Source organism: Quercus suber, unplaced genomic scaffold (genome assembly GCF_002906115.3).
Source record: "Quercus suber isolate HL8 unplaced genomic scaffold, Cork oak 2.0 scaffold_117, whole genome shotgun sequence".
Lineage (NCBI taxonomy): Eukaryota > Viridiplantae > Streptophyta > Magnoliopsida > Fagales > Fagaceae > Quercus > Quercus suber.
In genome coordinates this window covers 1-15,613 of record NW_027069582.1, presented here as the reverse complement: position 1 = coordinate 15,613, position 15,613 = coordinate 1, and the positions used below count along the sequence as shown (strand labels likewise).

Here is a 15,613-nt window from a genome sequence, read left to right as displayed (position 1 = left end):
GCCTTTCTCATCTCAATTTGTTCTTTCTTTTTTTTCCTTCTTTTTCGCCTTTCTCATCTCAGTCCATTCTTTCTTCTTTCTTTTTTTCCTTCATTTTTCCCTGCTTTTCTCTGCTTTTCTCTTCATCCATGCTTTCTCTTCGTTTTTCCCCTATTTTTCTCGTAGACCAATGGAGATCTTCAAAATACACAAAAAATCTCAACTTCATTTATATATTTATTTTGTGACATAAATAAAATCTAAAATTCACCTTAATTATTACTTTTGTTTCGTAGCAAATTCGTGGCTTGCAGGTACTAGTGATCATTAAATGAGATGACGTACAGAGCATCCACGATTTTAAGCGTTTTCCTGGCCGACAATTCAAGATTAAAGATCTAGGTCCTCTCAACTATGGCCTCGGTCTTGAGTTTTTATTTTTTATTTGATATTTTGCAAGGCTTAAAAAATGGGCTTTTTGATTTTGTTAACTTTTTTTGTTTTATTTGGACGAATTTTGTTGATGTTTAGGCTGTCTTGTATAGTCGCATGGGCTGTGTAGCGTTATTCTTTGGGCCATTTTTGGATTTTAAGGGCCGCCTAGATTATGATTCATGCAGGACGGGGGGCCGAGTTTTATTTATTTATTTTTATTTACTAGCTTCGTCCCTGTTCACCATAATGTGGCGTGTGTAGTATGTACAGTTGCTACAAACTACCTAGCTTCATCCCTGTTCACCATAACGTGTAGTATGGTACATGACAAAAGAATAATATTGTCACAAATTATTTTACAATATTTTTATAATTTATTAACATGATAAATTATTTATAGTTTTTATCTACTATCAACATCACTTTTTTATATACTAATAATTACTTATTACATCAACAATTCGTAAAAAAATTTATAAAATAGTTTATGACTTTAGTATTTTCCATTACAATATAGCTAACCGCAAGTGAATGCTCAAAAAATATTATAGAAGTACAATTGAACATGTAAGATTCATCTTGTGTTTGAAAGATTTATTTATTTTTCATGTTTATCAATGTTCAAGCGAGGAGAGAGAGAGAGAGAGAAGAAACTTGCAATATTAGACCAAACTAAGAAAAATTATACAGCTAATTACTCCTCATTAATTATAGTGAGCTATCTATTTATGCTAATCAAAATACCACGCCTGAGCTTTACCATTGATACAACTACACAACTATCCATGTTACAACAAACAAACTAACATAACTTGATCTCTAACAGAGTACTTCTCCACGTGCATGAACTGAAGAAACACGAACCGTAAATCATAGGATCTGCAAGTACTGGGACTTCCACATGATAATGAAGCACAACTGCAGCGATAAATAATAAAGAGAAATTAAAAAGAAGAAATGAAGTCACATTAAAGAAGCAACAAAGTGATTTCTTTTTTTAATTACCTTCGATCTTTGCGTCTCTATGCTTCAATCTTCCCTTGCAAATGAGCCATATTAACTTTGATAGCCACAAAAAGCCAATCTTTCTTTTCATCAACAAAATGGAAGTAAGCATGTCTCCAAGGCTTCTTTATCACCAAACTACTGCAAACAATCCAAAATCCCACAATGAATCCCAATACAACACCTACATAGAACCATAACTTTTTAGACTTGAATTCCTCATTGTCTTCATCTACAGCTTTTGTGTCCCTATCACTTGGCATTAATGAGCAATTTGTTATCAACGAGGCCCGCAAAGTTTTGGGTTACCCTCATAAATGGATGGATCTGTGAAGGTTTGAAATTGGTTGGCTGATGGAATAGGTCCAGACAAGTTGTTATAAGACAAGTTGTTATATGACAAGTTTAAATGACTTAAAAAGGTTAAAGAAGACATACTTGGAGGAATGAGACCTGAAAGATGCTTGCATGAGAGGTCAAGAGTTTCTAAACCATGCAACACTCCTATATTCTTGCATGAGAGGTCAAGAGTTTCTAAACCATGCAACACTCCTATATTCTCTGGTATCTTTCCGGTCAATTGATTCCATGACAAATTTAAGGTAGATAGTAATGCGAGATTTGTTAGTACTTCCGGAATCTCTCCGGTTAGATTGTTTCTTGAAAGATCTATACTATTCATCAAGAAAATTTGGCGGTAATATTCAAGTTGGGTACCCTTTGCAGTCAAATCCATATGCACCGAGTAGGATAGTGGAAGAAGGAATCTTTGGATTGGTGATGCAGGATATTCGACCAAAGATTTCAAACCAACCAAATTGCCCAAACAAGTAGGGATAGATCCTGAAAAATTATTATGTGCAAGGTCCAAAACATGTAGATGAGTGAGAGAACACAATTGTTCCAAAATGGGTCCCGAGAGCACGTTTCCTTGTAGGCGCAATAATGATATTGAAGGCAGCCTTTTTCCAATCCATTTTGGCAAAGTTCCTGAGAATCTGTTACCTCCAACATCAAGTGCATATAAGCTCGAGCATTTTTGCAAGGTGGAAAAGAGATCTCCAGAAAAATTGTTGTAGCTTAGTTGCAGCCAATAAAGAGTAGGTAGTGAGCACAATGAGGTTGGGATGTTACCCAATAGATTGTTTCGCGACAGATCAATGGCCTCTAAATATTGCATACTCTTCCAATGCCTGGGGATGTTTCCAGATAAAAGATTGTCCGATAATTCAACAAACCACAAATTCGTCGGCCCAATGGTCAATGAGGGGATACCACCATTTAGAAAGTTTCCTCCAAGATCTAGGGCGAACAAGTTTTTCATACGTTGGAAGAAGTTTATTGGAAATGGTCCAGAAAGAAAATTTTTCCGCAATGAGAGATATGACGCACTAGGCCACAGTGGGAGTGAACCGGTTAAATTATTGTTACTTAGATCTACCCACATAAAAGATAATGACTTAGGAAGGTCTCCCCTCAATTGGTTATGAGAAAGATCTAAATTCCAAAGCAACGAAGACAAATTCCACAACCAATTTGGTATTTTAGCTGAAATTGAAGAGTTTACAAGGGAGATCTCAAGAAGATCCTTTTGAGCTTTGAGCCATGCTGGAAATGCAGGACCCATTTGGCAGTTTCTGATTTCGACATTTTGGAGACTAAAAGGGGGAGTCCAGTCATGTGTCACATTGAGAACTAAGGATTTCCTAGTTGATGACAAGGAAAACCAAATTAGTTTTATGAGATTTAGGAAATNACTTGATGGAATTGGGCCTGAGAATGAGTTGTTGGTGAGATGGAGCTCTCTTAAATGTGTAAAATACCCCAAGGAATGAGGCAAAACACCACTAAGTTGGTTTGATCCCAAATTTAATTGTTCTAGTCTATGGTTGCCACATCCGGATAATGCTTGGATAAATTCAGTTATTGGGCCACTGCTAATAAAATTGAACGACATATCTAAATTCTTCAAATTGCATAGGCTAGCCCTTGCTATGTTAGGGATGGGGCCTTTTAGGTCACAATAATTGATCTTGAGATCTATGAGGGCAGTAAGATTAAACAACCGTGGAGGAATAGAAGAAGAGTTGAAGCCATTATTTGAGAGATCAAGGACCGAAAGGGACGTAAAATTCACAAATGAAAGAGTTTGAGGGAGATGATGAAGACCACAACTTGACAAATACAACTCTGATAGTGAAGGAAGCATATTAACAACTTGCAGCCAATGAGTTTCTGCTTTGCTAAGGTCTATGTTTTGCAAATTCAAGTATTGTAAGGAAGAGAGATTAGTGAGCCAATATATATTTGAAACCGAAAGAGTGTTGTCAGAAAATTGAGAGGGAATGAGATTAAGATAGCTCAGATTTGTTAAATTTCCAAGACTGGGAGACAGTACTCCGGAAAACATTGTAAAGGAAAGGTCAAGGTATTTCAAATTCTTGAGAGAGCCAAGGAAATATGGGAATGATACTCCTTGGAAATTGATGTTGCTTAGGTTTAAGTAACTCAAATATTTCAGATTATGCAAAGAAGGATCTAACTTACCACTCAAACAATTAGTCTGACCAGAAGTATGTAGGCTTCCTACTTCAAAACCAAATAGATTTGAGCTTCCAAGATCAAGCTTTACAACGTTGCTCGTTTGATTGTTACAACCTATGCCCTCCCAATTGCAACAATCCTGACCCACCCAAGAAGAAAGCCTGTTGAATGGATCCTTAAGACCTTTTCTGAATTTTTGAAGGGCTACTCTCTCTATCTCAATGCAACGCACGTTGGTATTTACAGCAATAGAATTGGATGGTACAGCTTCAAGTGAAATAGATTCGGTTATCAAAAGAAGGTAAAGAAGATTAAGAAGTACAAAGGTGGTATTCATGTTGGACATTTTCCCTTATCTCCTAACAAGGATCGTTGTTATAGATGCTTATTTATAAGCATGCGGATTGTCTAGTAACTTTTCTTTTTTCACTTGAATCATTGGTACTTTGAATTTGCAGGATATTGTTTATTATAGAATAGTTTTGTTTAAGAAATAGATATAAATTAATTTTGTTTCTGTTTTATTTGCTAAATTATTAGTCTTCTACTTATATCAATGGATACTATATTGTTAAAAAACATTTGTTTTCTGAGTGAACAAGCAGTAACAAAGGAAAAAAAAAAAAAAAAAAACTATAAGAGGTTATATGAAATTAATTTTTATTACATCAATCAAGCAACATATATACTAATGTCTTTTATATTTTGTTATGCCTTTCATTAGAAACTAAGGGTCATCAATGGGCCGGGTCGGGCTGGCCCGACCCATTTTTACTTGGCCTAAGGGCACAATGGGCTGGGCATAATGGGCTATTAACTAGTTAACGGACCGGGTCGGGTTGGGCCGAAAGAGAAAACCCCAGCCCATGACCCTGCCCATGGGCAATGCCCATTTTATCTTTAATGGGCTAGGTTACTAAGTTGGGCCTAATGGGCTACCCATGAGATTGTGTTAGCATATTATTTTATTACTTTTAGAAATAAATAATCAATTTTTAATAAGGGAATAATCAATTTAGTTTTTTTAAAAGGAAAGAATTAAAGAATTTAATACTTAATTACAATTTTTTTTTTATCATCAAATCTATTTAATTTTTTTTTTAAAATAAGGCTTCAAATAGTTTTTTATTTTTATCTTTAATAAAAAAAATCAAATGGTTAATTCAAATTTACTAGACTACTAGAAAAATATATATTTAGTAAACTAAGTTTAACACAATTACTTTAAGTATTTTAGTAGTTGGGAGAGTTTTCTTAAGAAATTTTATTACAATATCTCAAGATCAATCCTTCATACACTTCTTATATATTTTTGTTAAAAATTCTAAGTTATTGGACTGGGCAACAGGTTGGGCCAACGGGCTAGGCTACTGGGCTAGCCCACCGGGTGCCCATGGGCATAAAAACTAGCCCACGACCTAACCCACTGGGCTAGTGGGCTACCCATGGGCCTCAATAACAACGGGCTGGGCCGCCCATTAGCCCGATAGGCTGCTGGGTTTTTGGGTCGGCCCGTGGGCCATGGGCTATTTGATGACCCTTATTAGAAACACACACGCATATATAATTACGTTTGAATAATAAAGTAGATGATAAAAATAAAACAAAAAAATTATTTTTTTCAATGGAACAAAGTTTAAGTTACATGAAGAATGTACATCGATTGGGACTAAGTTTTTATATATGCATGTAAAGGGGGAAAAAAAACCCAAAGTTTCTAATAGATTATAAAATAATTTAAAACAGTAAATAATAATTGCCTTTGACTCTCTTGAAACTTTTAATAATTAAATTTTAATCAATGTAATGATTTTCTTTGAACAAAATTTAACTACAAAATTTGTTATAGCCTAAGATTACAACTTTACTCAATAAAATAAATATTACTACATATTTTAAAAATCTAACAATTGAATTACATGTTCTTTACACTCTTAATACACATATCAAATTTTGTGTCAATCAGGTATTATTTAGTATATGATTTATAAGTTTATATTTTATGCATAATCTTAAGTTACAAAAACTAACAATTAAAAAAAAATTATTAATGGCATAGTTATTGATCTTTAATTTTCTTGAAATTTTGCAAATATGGAGGATATAAGAAGGAGATGTAATCCAATGGTGAAATTCTTAAAATTTACCTTTAATAAAAAAATATTGAGTAAGTTTGTAACCTTAAGTTATAACCAATTTTGTAGTTAAATTTTGTCCATTTTATTTTATGTAAAACTTTGGTTTATTTAAAGTAAATTATCTTAGTAATTTTTAATATAATCACTTGACAAAATTACAGCATATATATCACATAATGCATGCACGATGTGTAAGACCTAACTTAAAAAAGATTTCATTCAAATAGATATAACAACTGAAAAATTGAAGTGCAAAATATAACACATTTGATTCATTGCTAAAAGCAAAGCCATGCCATGCATGAGATTCATGAAAAATGATAGTACAAACATCTATTTTGGCACCACGCACATAATTCAATTTTTTTTTTCAAAACTCACCCAAAAAAATACTATAATTAAATAGAAAAGATACTAGCATTTATTCTAAAATAAAATAAAAAAGACTCGCACTATATATATTAGCCCTACCTTTAAATTTTTTTTTTTTTTAATAATGTTTTAAAAGGGAGATGTATGTTAACATGTGTATGTCTACTTTGTATAATGTCTTCCAATAATGGATAAAATATATAATTTTTTTTTTAAGAGAGTTTCCATGTCTATTTCTAATAATAACTCTTTATCATTATACTAAGACACCAATCGATTTTTGGTGTAGACAGGGATTGAATCTCAAATCTCTTATTCAATCATCAGAGACTTTATCAGTTGAGTTAACTGAAAATCACTAAAATATATAACTTCTTATTACCCAATTTTGTTTTTTTCTTGGCCTTTTCTTCTCCTTGTGCAATGAATAAAACAATACCTATTTGTATTCTATTATGTGTATTTTATTATAAAGGAGCCTTTATTTATGTATTTATTCTTTTTATTTTCATATTAGTATGTTGATTTTAAAATATACTTAATAATAAGGTTACTTAAAGTAAATTTTTTTGATAAATATTAATATACTTATAATTAATCACATGAAAAAAGATATTATTGTAAATAATTAAGCTAATATAAAATAAATAATATTAATATACATATAAAAAAATTGGTACTAGAATTTAATGGAAGTAGTATTTCTTAAGCTTTTTGAAACTTTCAATAGAGTTTCCTTTATAGCAACCATGTTATTTATTTTAATGACTTATCATGCCATATTACATAAGGAGAAAAAAATTGAAACATAATAATAAAACGGGAGAGGCATCCACTACTTAGCACAACCAAAACCAAAATGTAAAGAACACAGTGTTTATTATTATATACTAGTATATAAAATATTAGATATGATAGAACATTAGTTTATATAACATTAATTTTACTATTAATGTTTTAGTCACATTTCTTTTATAGTGTGCGAAACATCTTATAATTTTTACATCGAATGTTTTAATTTTTAATTTTTGTTCTTGTATTTAGATAACTTTTAGTTTTGTCAAAAATTTTGTTACTCAACTGGTTAGCACCTCGTAATTCTAATGGAAACATATAAGATTCAAATCCAACATATCCCAATTATCCATTATAAAAGAAAAAGAAGAAAAAAAAGTTTAGGTTTTAGTCACAAATTATATGAATTTCTGGTATTTTTATTTAATAATGACTCGTTAAGGGTGTGAGTTTGAACTGATTTAAAATTTTATTCTTTTAATTAAAAATTATTAAGATTTAGTTTTTACTTTGAAATTATCAAAAATTATAACGAAATTATATAACTTATCAAAGTCCATAAATAAGGGTAGCAACTTGTTGTCACAAGGAGAGTGTAACTAATTTTTTATTTATTTATTTTAATTTAATGGGAGAGTGTAACTACTTATAAAAGAGAAAATAACCACGAGTTATAATCATAGTTATTAAGACTTATTTTTTAAATTACAAAGTATATCATGTCCTCCATCCCGTTGTAGAAACAATACCAGAGCCCGTTTCTTAATTTTCATATTTTGTTGTTAATAAAATCTCTCATTGTAATTAAATGAAAATAAAAGTTCCGATCATATTATTTAATACTACATATTCTGTAGTTAAATAGCGTTTTTATGAAAAGCATTAAACTATAGAAATGGTAAAAAAATCAAGAAAAATTATCTTCCAAAATTTATAATTAGTTGTAGTGGACTCCAGGTCAAGTCATACGAGATATGCATCAAAGAAGAATAGAAAAAGAAAAAAAATGGAGTCAGCTGGTTGGACTCCAAGCCAATTCCAACCCATCTTAAATTCCATTTAACTACTGTACATAATTACTTTTGAAGAAGTCATTGCAGCTTCCAGTAGTTTGATCTTTTCTAGAACGAGGACTTCAATTGCATTGTCTTCTAATGTTGTTTTCGATATATAGTATATACAACTCCACCTTCAAGTCAAGCAAGTGGAGTTCCCATTAATATCTTTTGATGAACACTTGTCAAAAATAATGATTCGAAATGGCACCAATGTGATGTAGGGGACTAGCCTAGTAGTGGTAAATCAAAGTAATAGACTAAGCGTGCGTTTGGATTGGGCGTTTTGCTCAATCCATGTGTTTTGCATTACTTTAGTAGGTTTTATGAGTATACTGTTCACATACTACCAAATAGAGCAAAATGCATATTTTTACTCTTTAGGTAAATTTGAGTCTCATAGCACTATTCACATTTTAAAAAGTTATTTTGTTACAGTATTTTCAGTAATAAGTTTTTAGTTTTCAGCAAATAAACGGTATTCAAATACACCCTAATATTATATATGCCAAGAGTTTTATTGTACTTCAATTGACTTTCTTTTTTTTTTTCTTAAAAAAAAAAAAATTTCTAAGACTTATTCAAGATCGAAATCCATCACACATTATATCGAATTATAAATTTATATAAAATAAAATAATGTGCTTGGTCATGATTCTAGAGGCATATATATATAAATTTTTATTTTTATAATTGGTATTTGTTGGAGTTGTAATGGGCCATATATAAATGGTGGTAATACTGTTCCCACTTCCTATAATGTTAATGAACCTCGTTATGTAACTGTCGCCTCTCATAAATTCATAATGGGGAGTGACGGTCTCGTTGTTTTGTTTCTACTTGTGGCATGGTGTTGTGAGAATTACACCCACTAAACGCAACATTAAAAACAGAGAAGAAAAAAAAAAACACAATAAATTTTTGTGGTTCGATAATATGCCTATATTTATAGGTGGCGACAAAAAAAGTTCCCCTATAAACAAAGGAGATTAATAGTAGCACAATATTACTCTCACAAAATCCAAACTTAAAAACACCCTTTACTCTCTTATACAAAATATAGAGCACCCTATTATATTTGCACTAGTCTTTAATTATTTCTCCTATGCGGCTTATCCCTTCTCTCAATGCAATTCTACCATCTCCATTGCCGTACATAGAATACATATATATACTAGGCAAGAGTCGGCTAAATTATTAATGAACAACTCATAATCCAACTTGGACTTGGATTCCTATAGTTAATTACCTTTGGAGACAAGACAAAGTATTGCACTCCCCTCCAAGCACACCAAGTCGATCTTGAAAACTTCCCCTCCCTTGTGTGTTGACTTCTAATCTAACTAAACTTCCTCCAAAAAAAAAAAAAAAAAAAAAAAAAAAAAAAAAAAAAAATCAAAATCGATCTTGAGAATTAAAGCCATGTCAATAAAAATATATTTTATATCAAATGATACCACGCCATATCTATTAAAATCCAATAAATAAGAGACATGTGTATAAAAATAACTACCCACTAACACATGTCTTTCATTTATTAGTGGAGTAGTTATTTTTTACTGAAATGTCTTACATTGGATTTTGATACTGCTGATATGGTATTATTTGATATCAAATATCTTCTCCACATCAATACATGGTCCTATTCTTTGTATTGTATATTTTACTATTGTTTTTCAAATAAGGCACTAAACTTGTACTATATATGAAAGGCAATTAAGCATCATCCCACTTCCTGTTTCATATTGAACAATGTTAGAATCACAACTATTTACATAATTTTTATTATAACTTGCCATGTGGCAAGTTATGAGTGGTGGCTCTGTGTGATTAGTCCACACCACCACCACTCTCAACTCGCCACATTGTAAGTTATGGAAAAAATTATGTAAATAATTGAGGTCTTTGGTGAGTTGTGAGGGGAGGAGTAAAAGTGGTGGCTTCATGTGGGTCATAAATGTTAGTACACAAGCTCCTTGGACTATAGGTCCACTGTAGCTTGTCCATCACTTATATATTACTTGTATTGTACACATACCTATACAACATTCATACTTATTGTACTCCTACACCTATCTAAGAACTAGATTCGAAGCAACTTGCACCACCACTAAGAGGAAGTACACCCAAAACAGGTTGTAATTTTCCCACCAACATACCACCATGTGTCCAATATATATGTGGATTGGTTCTTTATATATATATATATATATGTAGAGAGAGAGAGAGAGAGAGAGAGATGTGAATAAAATAAAAATTTTATTTGATGTATGAGTGAACAGAGCTCAATAAGTGTATTAAGAACACTATTCATTGTTATGTTTTTTGAACAAAATATTGAGTTTGATCCTTGGAAGTTTTGAGTGAGTTTAGGTTATTATTATTATTATTTTTTAAGTAAATGTTGTTTTAGCTAAGTTGATGGGAATGCTTTATGTATATATTTTGTAGGAGCAGAATATTGGCAGTCTTGGGATTGTTATTCTACTTGACTTTTTTCCCCCTATGTTTTAGTTGTTATAATAAATGGGAGAGATGGATTTCAACATTGATTCTCCGCAGGGATAGACCAAACAATGTCAAAAACAATGTCACTGAAATATAAAGGGAGGAGATGTATTTACTTTTGCCACTGTTGTCAAGATGAAATTCAATTTCTCACCTTCAAACTTTATATTATTATTTATGAAGATAAATATTGTTATTTCATTGATGTAGTATAGATACATCAATTCCAAGAATCATGTAGCTTAGTTTTCCTTTTTCTTCGAAGAAAAAGTCATGTAGTTAGGACAGTATTTAATAACTTTTATGAGATGAATTAAGGTTCAAATTCACATTTTCTTGTTATAACAATTGAATTATTTATGAAAAAAATTATATGTATCTATAATTCAGATTTTGCCAATAATTATGTACTTTAGTAGTATTCCTTGGTTTCTTTAATGAGTAAAACTAGAATTCGAATATCCTTTACATACTTGTTATAAAATTTATTAAATAAATAAAATCAAATTTTCAAAAAGAATCAAGTGACCTTTGACCATGAATATTTGTGCAACAAATTAAAGACAAGAGAAATGATACGTCTACAACATTTTTACAACATTTCTACAACAAATCCTAAGTAGCAAGTTGTTACTGGTTATTATTGTTAGGGCAAAAAAGTAATCTCAGTGTTAGTTTCAAATTTGAAACAATAACAACTAACCACCTGTGATTTGTTGTAAAATTATTGTAGACGTAGCATCTCTATAAAGACAATCAATTCTAGAAGTGGAACAATAAATGTCAAGATTTGATACTTATCTTGCTTTTATTTTATTTTATTTTATTTATTATTATTATTTTTTGCTTCCTAATGCAGTGGAGCCCAATAAATTCATCTTTAATAAATGTGTGAATGTGCCCAATAATAAAAACATTTGTTTATTTATTTTGTTACCTGGCCTATCAAATTTCTCCTTAATAGGTGCATTCGCGCTCCCCCAACAAAATAGACTCTGAAACAATCTCGTTGACAACTGGGTTGACACAATCTCATCGAGCCTTGTATTTCAAGTACTATGATAAGTGTACGGATTGGACTCTAGGTTGACAAATTTGTTGAAGATAAGGGAAACGGTGCCGTATCTAGTCAGAGTAATGATACACGTGAGACTGGAAAAGAGGAAGCTTCCACACATGACAACACTTGTTCAAACGGCAACGTTTCTCCATCAAGAACAAAGATAAAAAGTAAAAACAACTACAAGAATAAGAACCAAGTGACACCGTTTTTTCACTAGTCTGTTAGGAGCAATGGTGCCAAGTTCTATTATGATTAGTTTAGAATTCTGTTAGGATTCCATAGTTTGTTACCCGTATAGATTGGAATCTGTTATACCCAAAGGTCCACGTGATTATTAGTTTTGTACCTATATAAACTCTACGTATTACTCATTATGATTTATGCAAAATATTATTCGATTCTCTCTTTCTGAAACTCTCTCTCTTCTCTGAGCTTTTCTTTTGGTTCTTTAGCTTTTCTTGCATCTCAGAAAATCTCACAGTACTTGAAGGTTTTCTTCAACATTCTCATTGACTATTATGTTTCAAGCAAAGCTGGCTAATCTCATCCTAGGGTCTAAGGCAAGCATTTTTTTCTGTGAAGAATTATTAGGGTATGTTTGATAACTGTTCTTTCTCCTTAGTTTTTGTTTTCAAAAATAATTTTCTATTTTTAAGACTAAAAAATTTGTTTGGCAACTCAAAATAAACAAAAAACAGAAACTGTTTTCAAAACTCAATTTGTGAAGGAAACTGAAACATGCAAAATGATGTTTTCAGTTTCTAATTTTCAAAAGTCAATGAAAATTAACCATTTAATTTAATGAATTTATCACATTTAATGAGTTAGCATTAGAGTTCAAATCTTAATAATTGCATATTTTAGTATTTTTAGTTTTTTTTATTCAAAAACTATTTTTTTTTTAAAATTTCAACTAACCGAAAGTGTTTTTGGTTTTAAAATATAAGAAAATTGTTTTTTCTTTATACTCCAAAAATAAGTTTTTGAAATAGAAAACAAAAATGTTACCAAATATAATCTTAATTTCTTCTAATGTCCCATGTTGGTTCTTGTTGAACACTTCTTTGCAAAGCCATTACTTTGATGCTTGTGTTTTTTACAAATTTAGCGTCAACTGAATTGATTTTTTGGGTACTATTACCATGATGATCATGTCAAAATCATGAAATGTTAAATGTGTTTCCATATATGATATGGCTACATTACTATGAGAATGTTTCATATGCATAAAGTATTTTATATATAAAATATATATTTAAAAATTTGTAATTTTTCCATGGTTTGTTCTATCAATACTCAATTCAACTTTAAATAGCTTCATTTCAGACATTTCGATTTCACAGTCATAATGCAACAATTATAGTGGGGATTCTCTTATTTTAAATATTAATTGAATAATATTTATGTTTTGATATTTTTCAATTAAAATTTATTTTTCTTGCTTTTTGAGATGCAAGATTAGTACTAATTTGTTTTTGTGTTTAACTTCCGTTAAGATTTCATTTCAATTGGTAATATTACTAATTCACTTAATCTTTCTTGTTACATATTCTATGTTAAATAGAATTTTATCCATTTTATTATAGATACTTTTTTTGCATATGCAAATGTAAGATGTATTGTTAGTTAATATTTTATAAGTGATACATGCATTACTATTTTTCATCTATTAATAAAATGTATTTCAAAAATTTAATTCTAAAAATAAATCTAAATAATCAATATCATAATAAATATTATGTATGAGATGGTTCTATGTCTTGACAGTTGATACTATTGGGCTTTAGGTATGAACAATGAATTTTAGTAATGAATTTTTCTAGAAAACTATCAATTCTAATTTTATTTTAATAGAGAGAAAATTTAATAGTATTTTTTTTTTAAATTGAAATATTTTAGTCTCTTAAACTACCAGAAACATAGTAAACGTATTAATAATAATGTACAACATTAAAAAAGAATATAATATTTTCAAACATACTTTGTATTCATTATATTTTGGATCTTAATTAAAAATTTACATTATTATTCTAATAGATAAGATATTTATTAACCAACATAAGAGGTTTTTTTTTTTTTTTTTTTTCTTCTTTTTGATAGGTAAGAGGTCCTACTTTTTTTTTAATATTTTATTTTAGGGGGCTTATTTTCATTTGAGGGTTTAGATTATTGCCTAAATGGCCTAATGTTTGAGCAACTCTAGTTTCAAGTCTATAAAGTGTCATTATATCTATTTCTCAAAAAAAAAAAGTGTCATGTCATGTTATCTTATAATGTAACTAAAAATTTTTTGTTTACTACAAATTTAAAATTGGCCATCAGAAGATTCAGAACATTAACACGTGTATGATGACAATTACTTCGAATTATAACACGTGTATGAAATATATATTTGCACTCTGAACTACTAGTGTTCACACCAAGAACTAAAATTTCAAGTGGGGGGTTTATCTAGTGACTGGCAATTTGACACCGATGCTAGTTTATAAAAATAGCTGATGAAGTAGAGACATATTCAGCAAAAAAAGTAAAGACAAAAAAAAAAAAAAAAAAAAAATTTTAATGGAAAAGGTAGACAAATTTTGAGCAACAAGGAACACAATTCTAGCCAGCGGAAGGATATTTTTTATCAATATCGTTATTAATTAACGTGATGGCTCACTTAGCTTTATATTGATTGATTTTTGTTGAAAGTGTATTCAAATAATATACCTAGAAAGGTTAAGAAAAAAAAAAGATATTAAAAAGTGGTATATATAGGAAATATAAGGTAAAAGTTAAAAAAAAAAAAGCTTAACCGAAAAGACACTTAGAATACTAGGTAAGTTAATTAGTAGTAGTTCTAATAATACATAAAATGTCATAACTTTTACTATTATTATTTTATGTGGTAGACTGTAATGATTGCATTTCACTTTTATATGAAATCACTAATTTTCTCCGTCATTTATAGTTTTGATGTAAACGATTATGACAAAATTATGGTTTAAGTTGTGGTTCTACAATTTTTGTTTACTTAATAGTTTTTTTATTTTACAAAATAGAAATTCTATTCTAACATAATTTAAGTGTATATGTGTGTGAACTCCTTTCTGGAGACTTGAATTCCATTCTTTACCCTCGACTCCACAAGCACTTATACTTGTGAAGTGACCATTGTACCAAGCGTGTGCGATGGTTCTAATTAATAGTTAATATAACTAAATTCACATCATCTCCTTAATTATACTTTCATTATTGTAATAAACATATGGCGAGAAGATGACAAAGGCGTAGAAGCGATAGCAATGAAGGGCTTGTTTGGTTGAGCGAAAAAAGGTTGTATTTTGCATTCATTTTCAATTTTTTGCGGGACTTACTACTAAAAAAATTGCTTGTGTTTGTATTTAGTTTTATTTTTAGTATAAAAAAAAAGGATTTGAATATAAAAATTGAACATAATTTTGGCGTTTTCATTTTTGAAAATAAATACAATAACATTTTCATAAAAAAATTAAATTTGTGAGTCTCACTATCACTGATTTGTCATATCAAAAAATACTATTTCTCTTATTTGTAGGTAGTTATCATTAAAAAAAAAAGTGAAGGAAAAGACAAAACAGAAAATGATACCAGACAAAAATAGATGAACAAAAAATGATTACAAAAATTTGAGTTAAAAATGAGTACAGAAAATAAATATAAAAAATGAATATACCTGGACACAAACAAACAGTCAA

At 30.0% G+C, this 15,613-nt stretch overlaps 1 protein-coding gene and 1 non-coding gene across 2 annotated transcripts; both read right to left on the bottom strand.

Annotated features, from left to right (window-relative positions):
• Window positions 1-1,096: 1,096 nt before the first annotated feature.
• On the bottom strand, window positions 1,097-1,555 carry LOC112010323 (uncharacterized). The gene is made up of 2 exons (XR_010629825.1): window positions 1,420-1,555; window positions 1,097-1,332 (listed from the first exon to the last, which is right to left on the bottom strand). It is a non-coding gene; the product is annotated as an uncharacterized LOC112010323 (transcript).
• Window positions 1,556-1,699: 144 nt separating this feature from the next.
• On the bottom strand, window positions 1,700-4,300 carry LOC136068478 (receptor-like protein EIX2). The gene has a single exon (XM_065775662.1). The coding sequence runs from the start codon at window positions 4,298-4,300 to the stop codon at window positions 1,700-1,702; it is 2,601 nt and encodes an 866-aa protein (XP_065631734.1).
• Window positions 4,301-15,613: the final 11,313 nt, after the last annotated feature.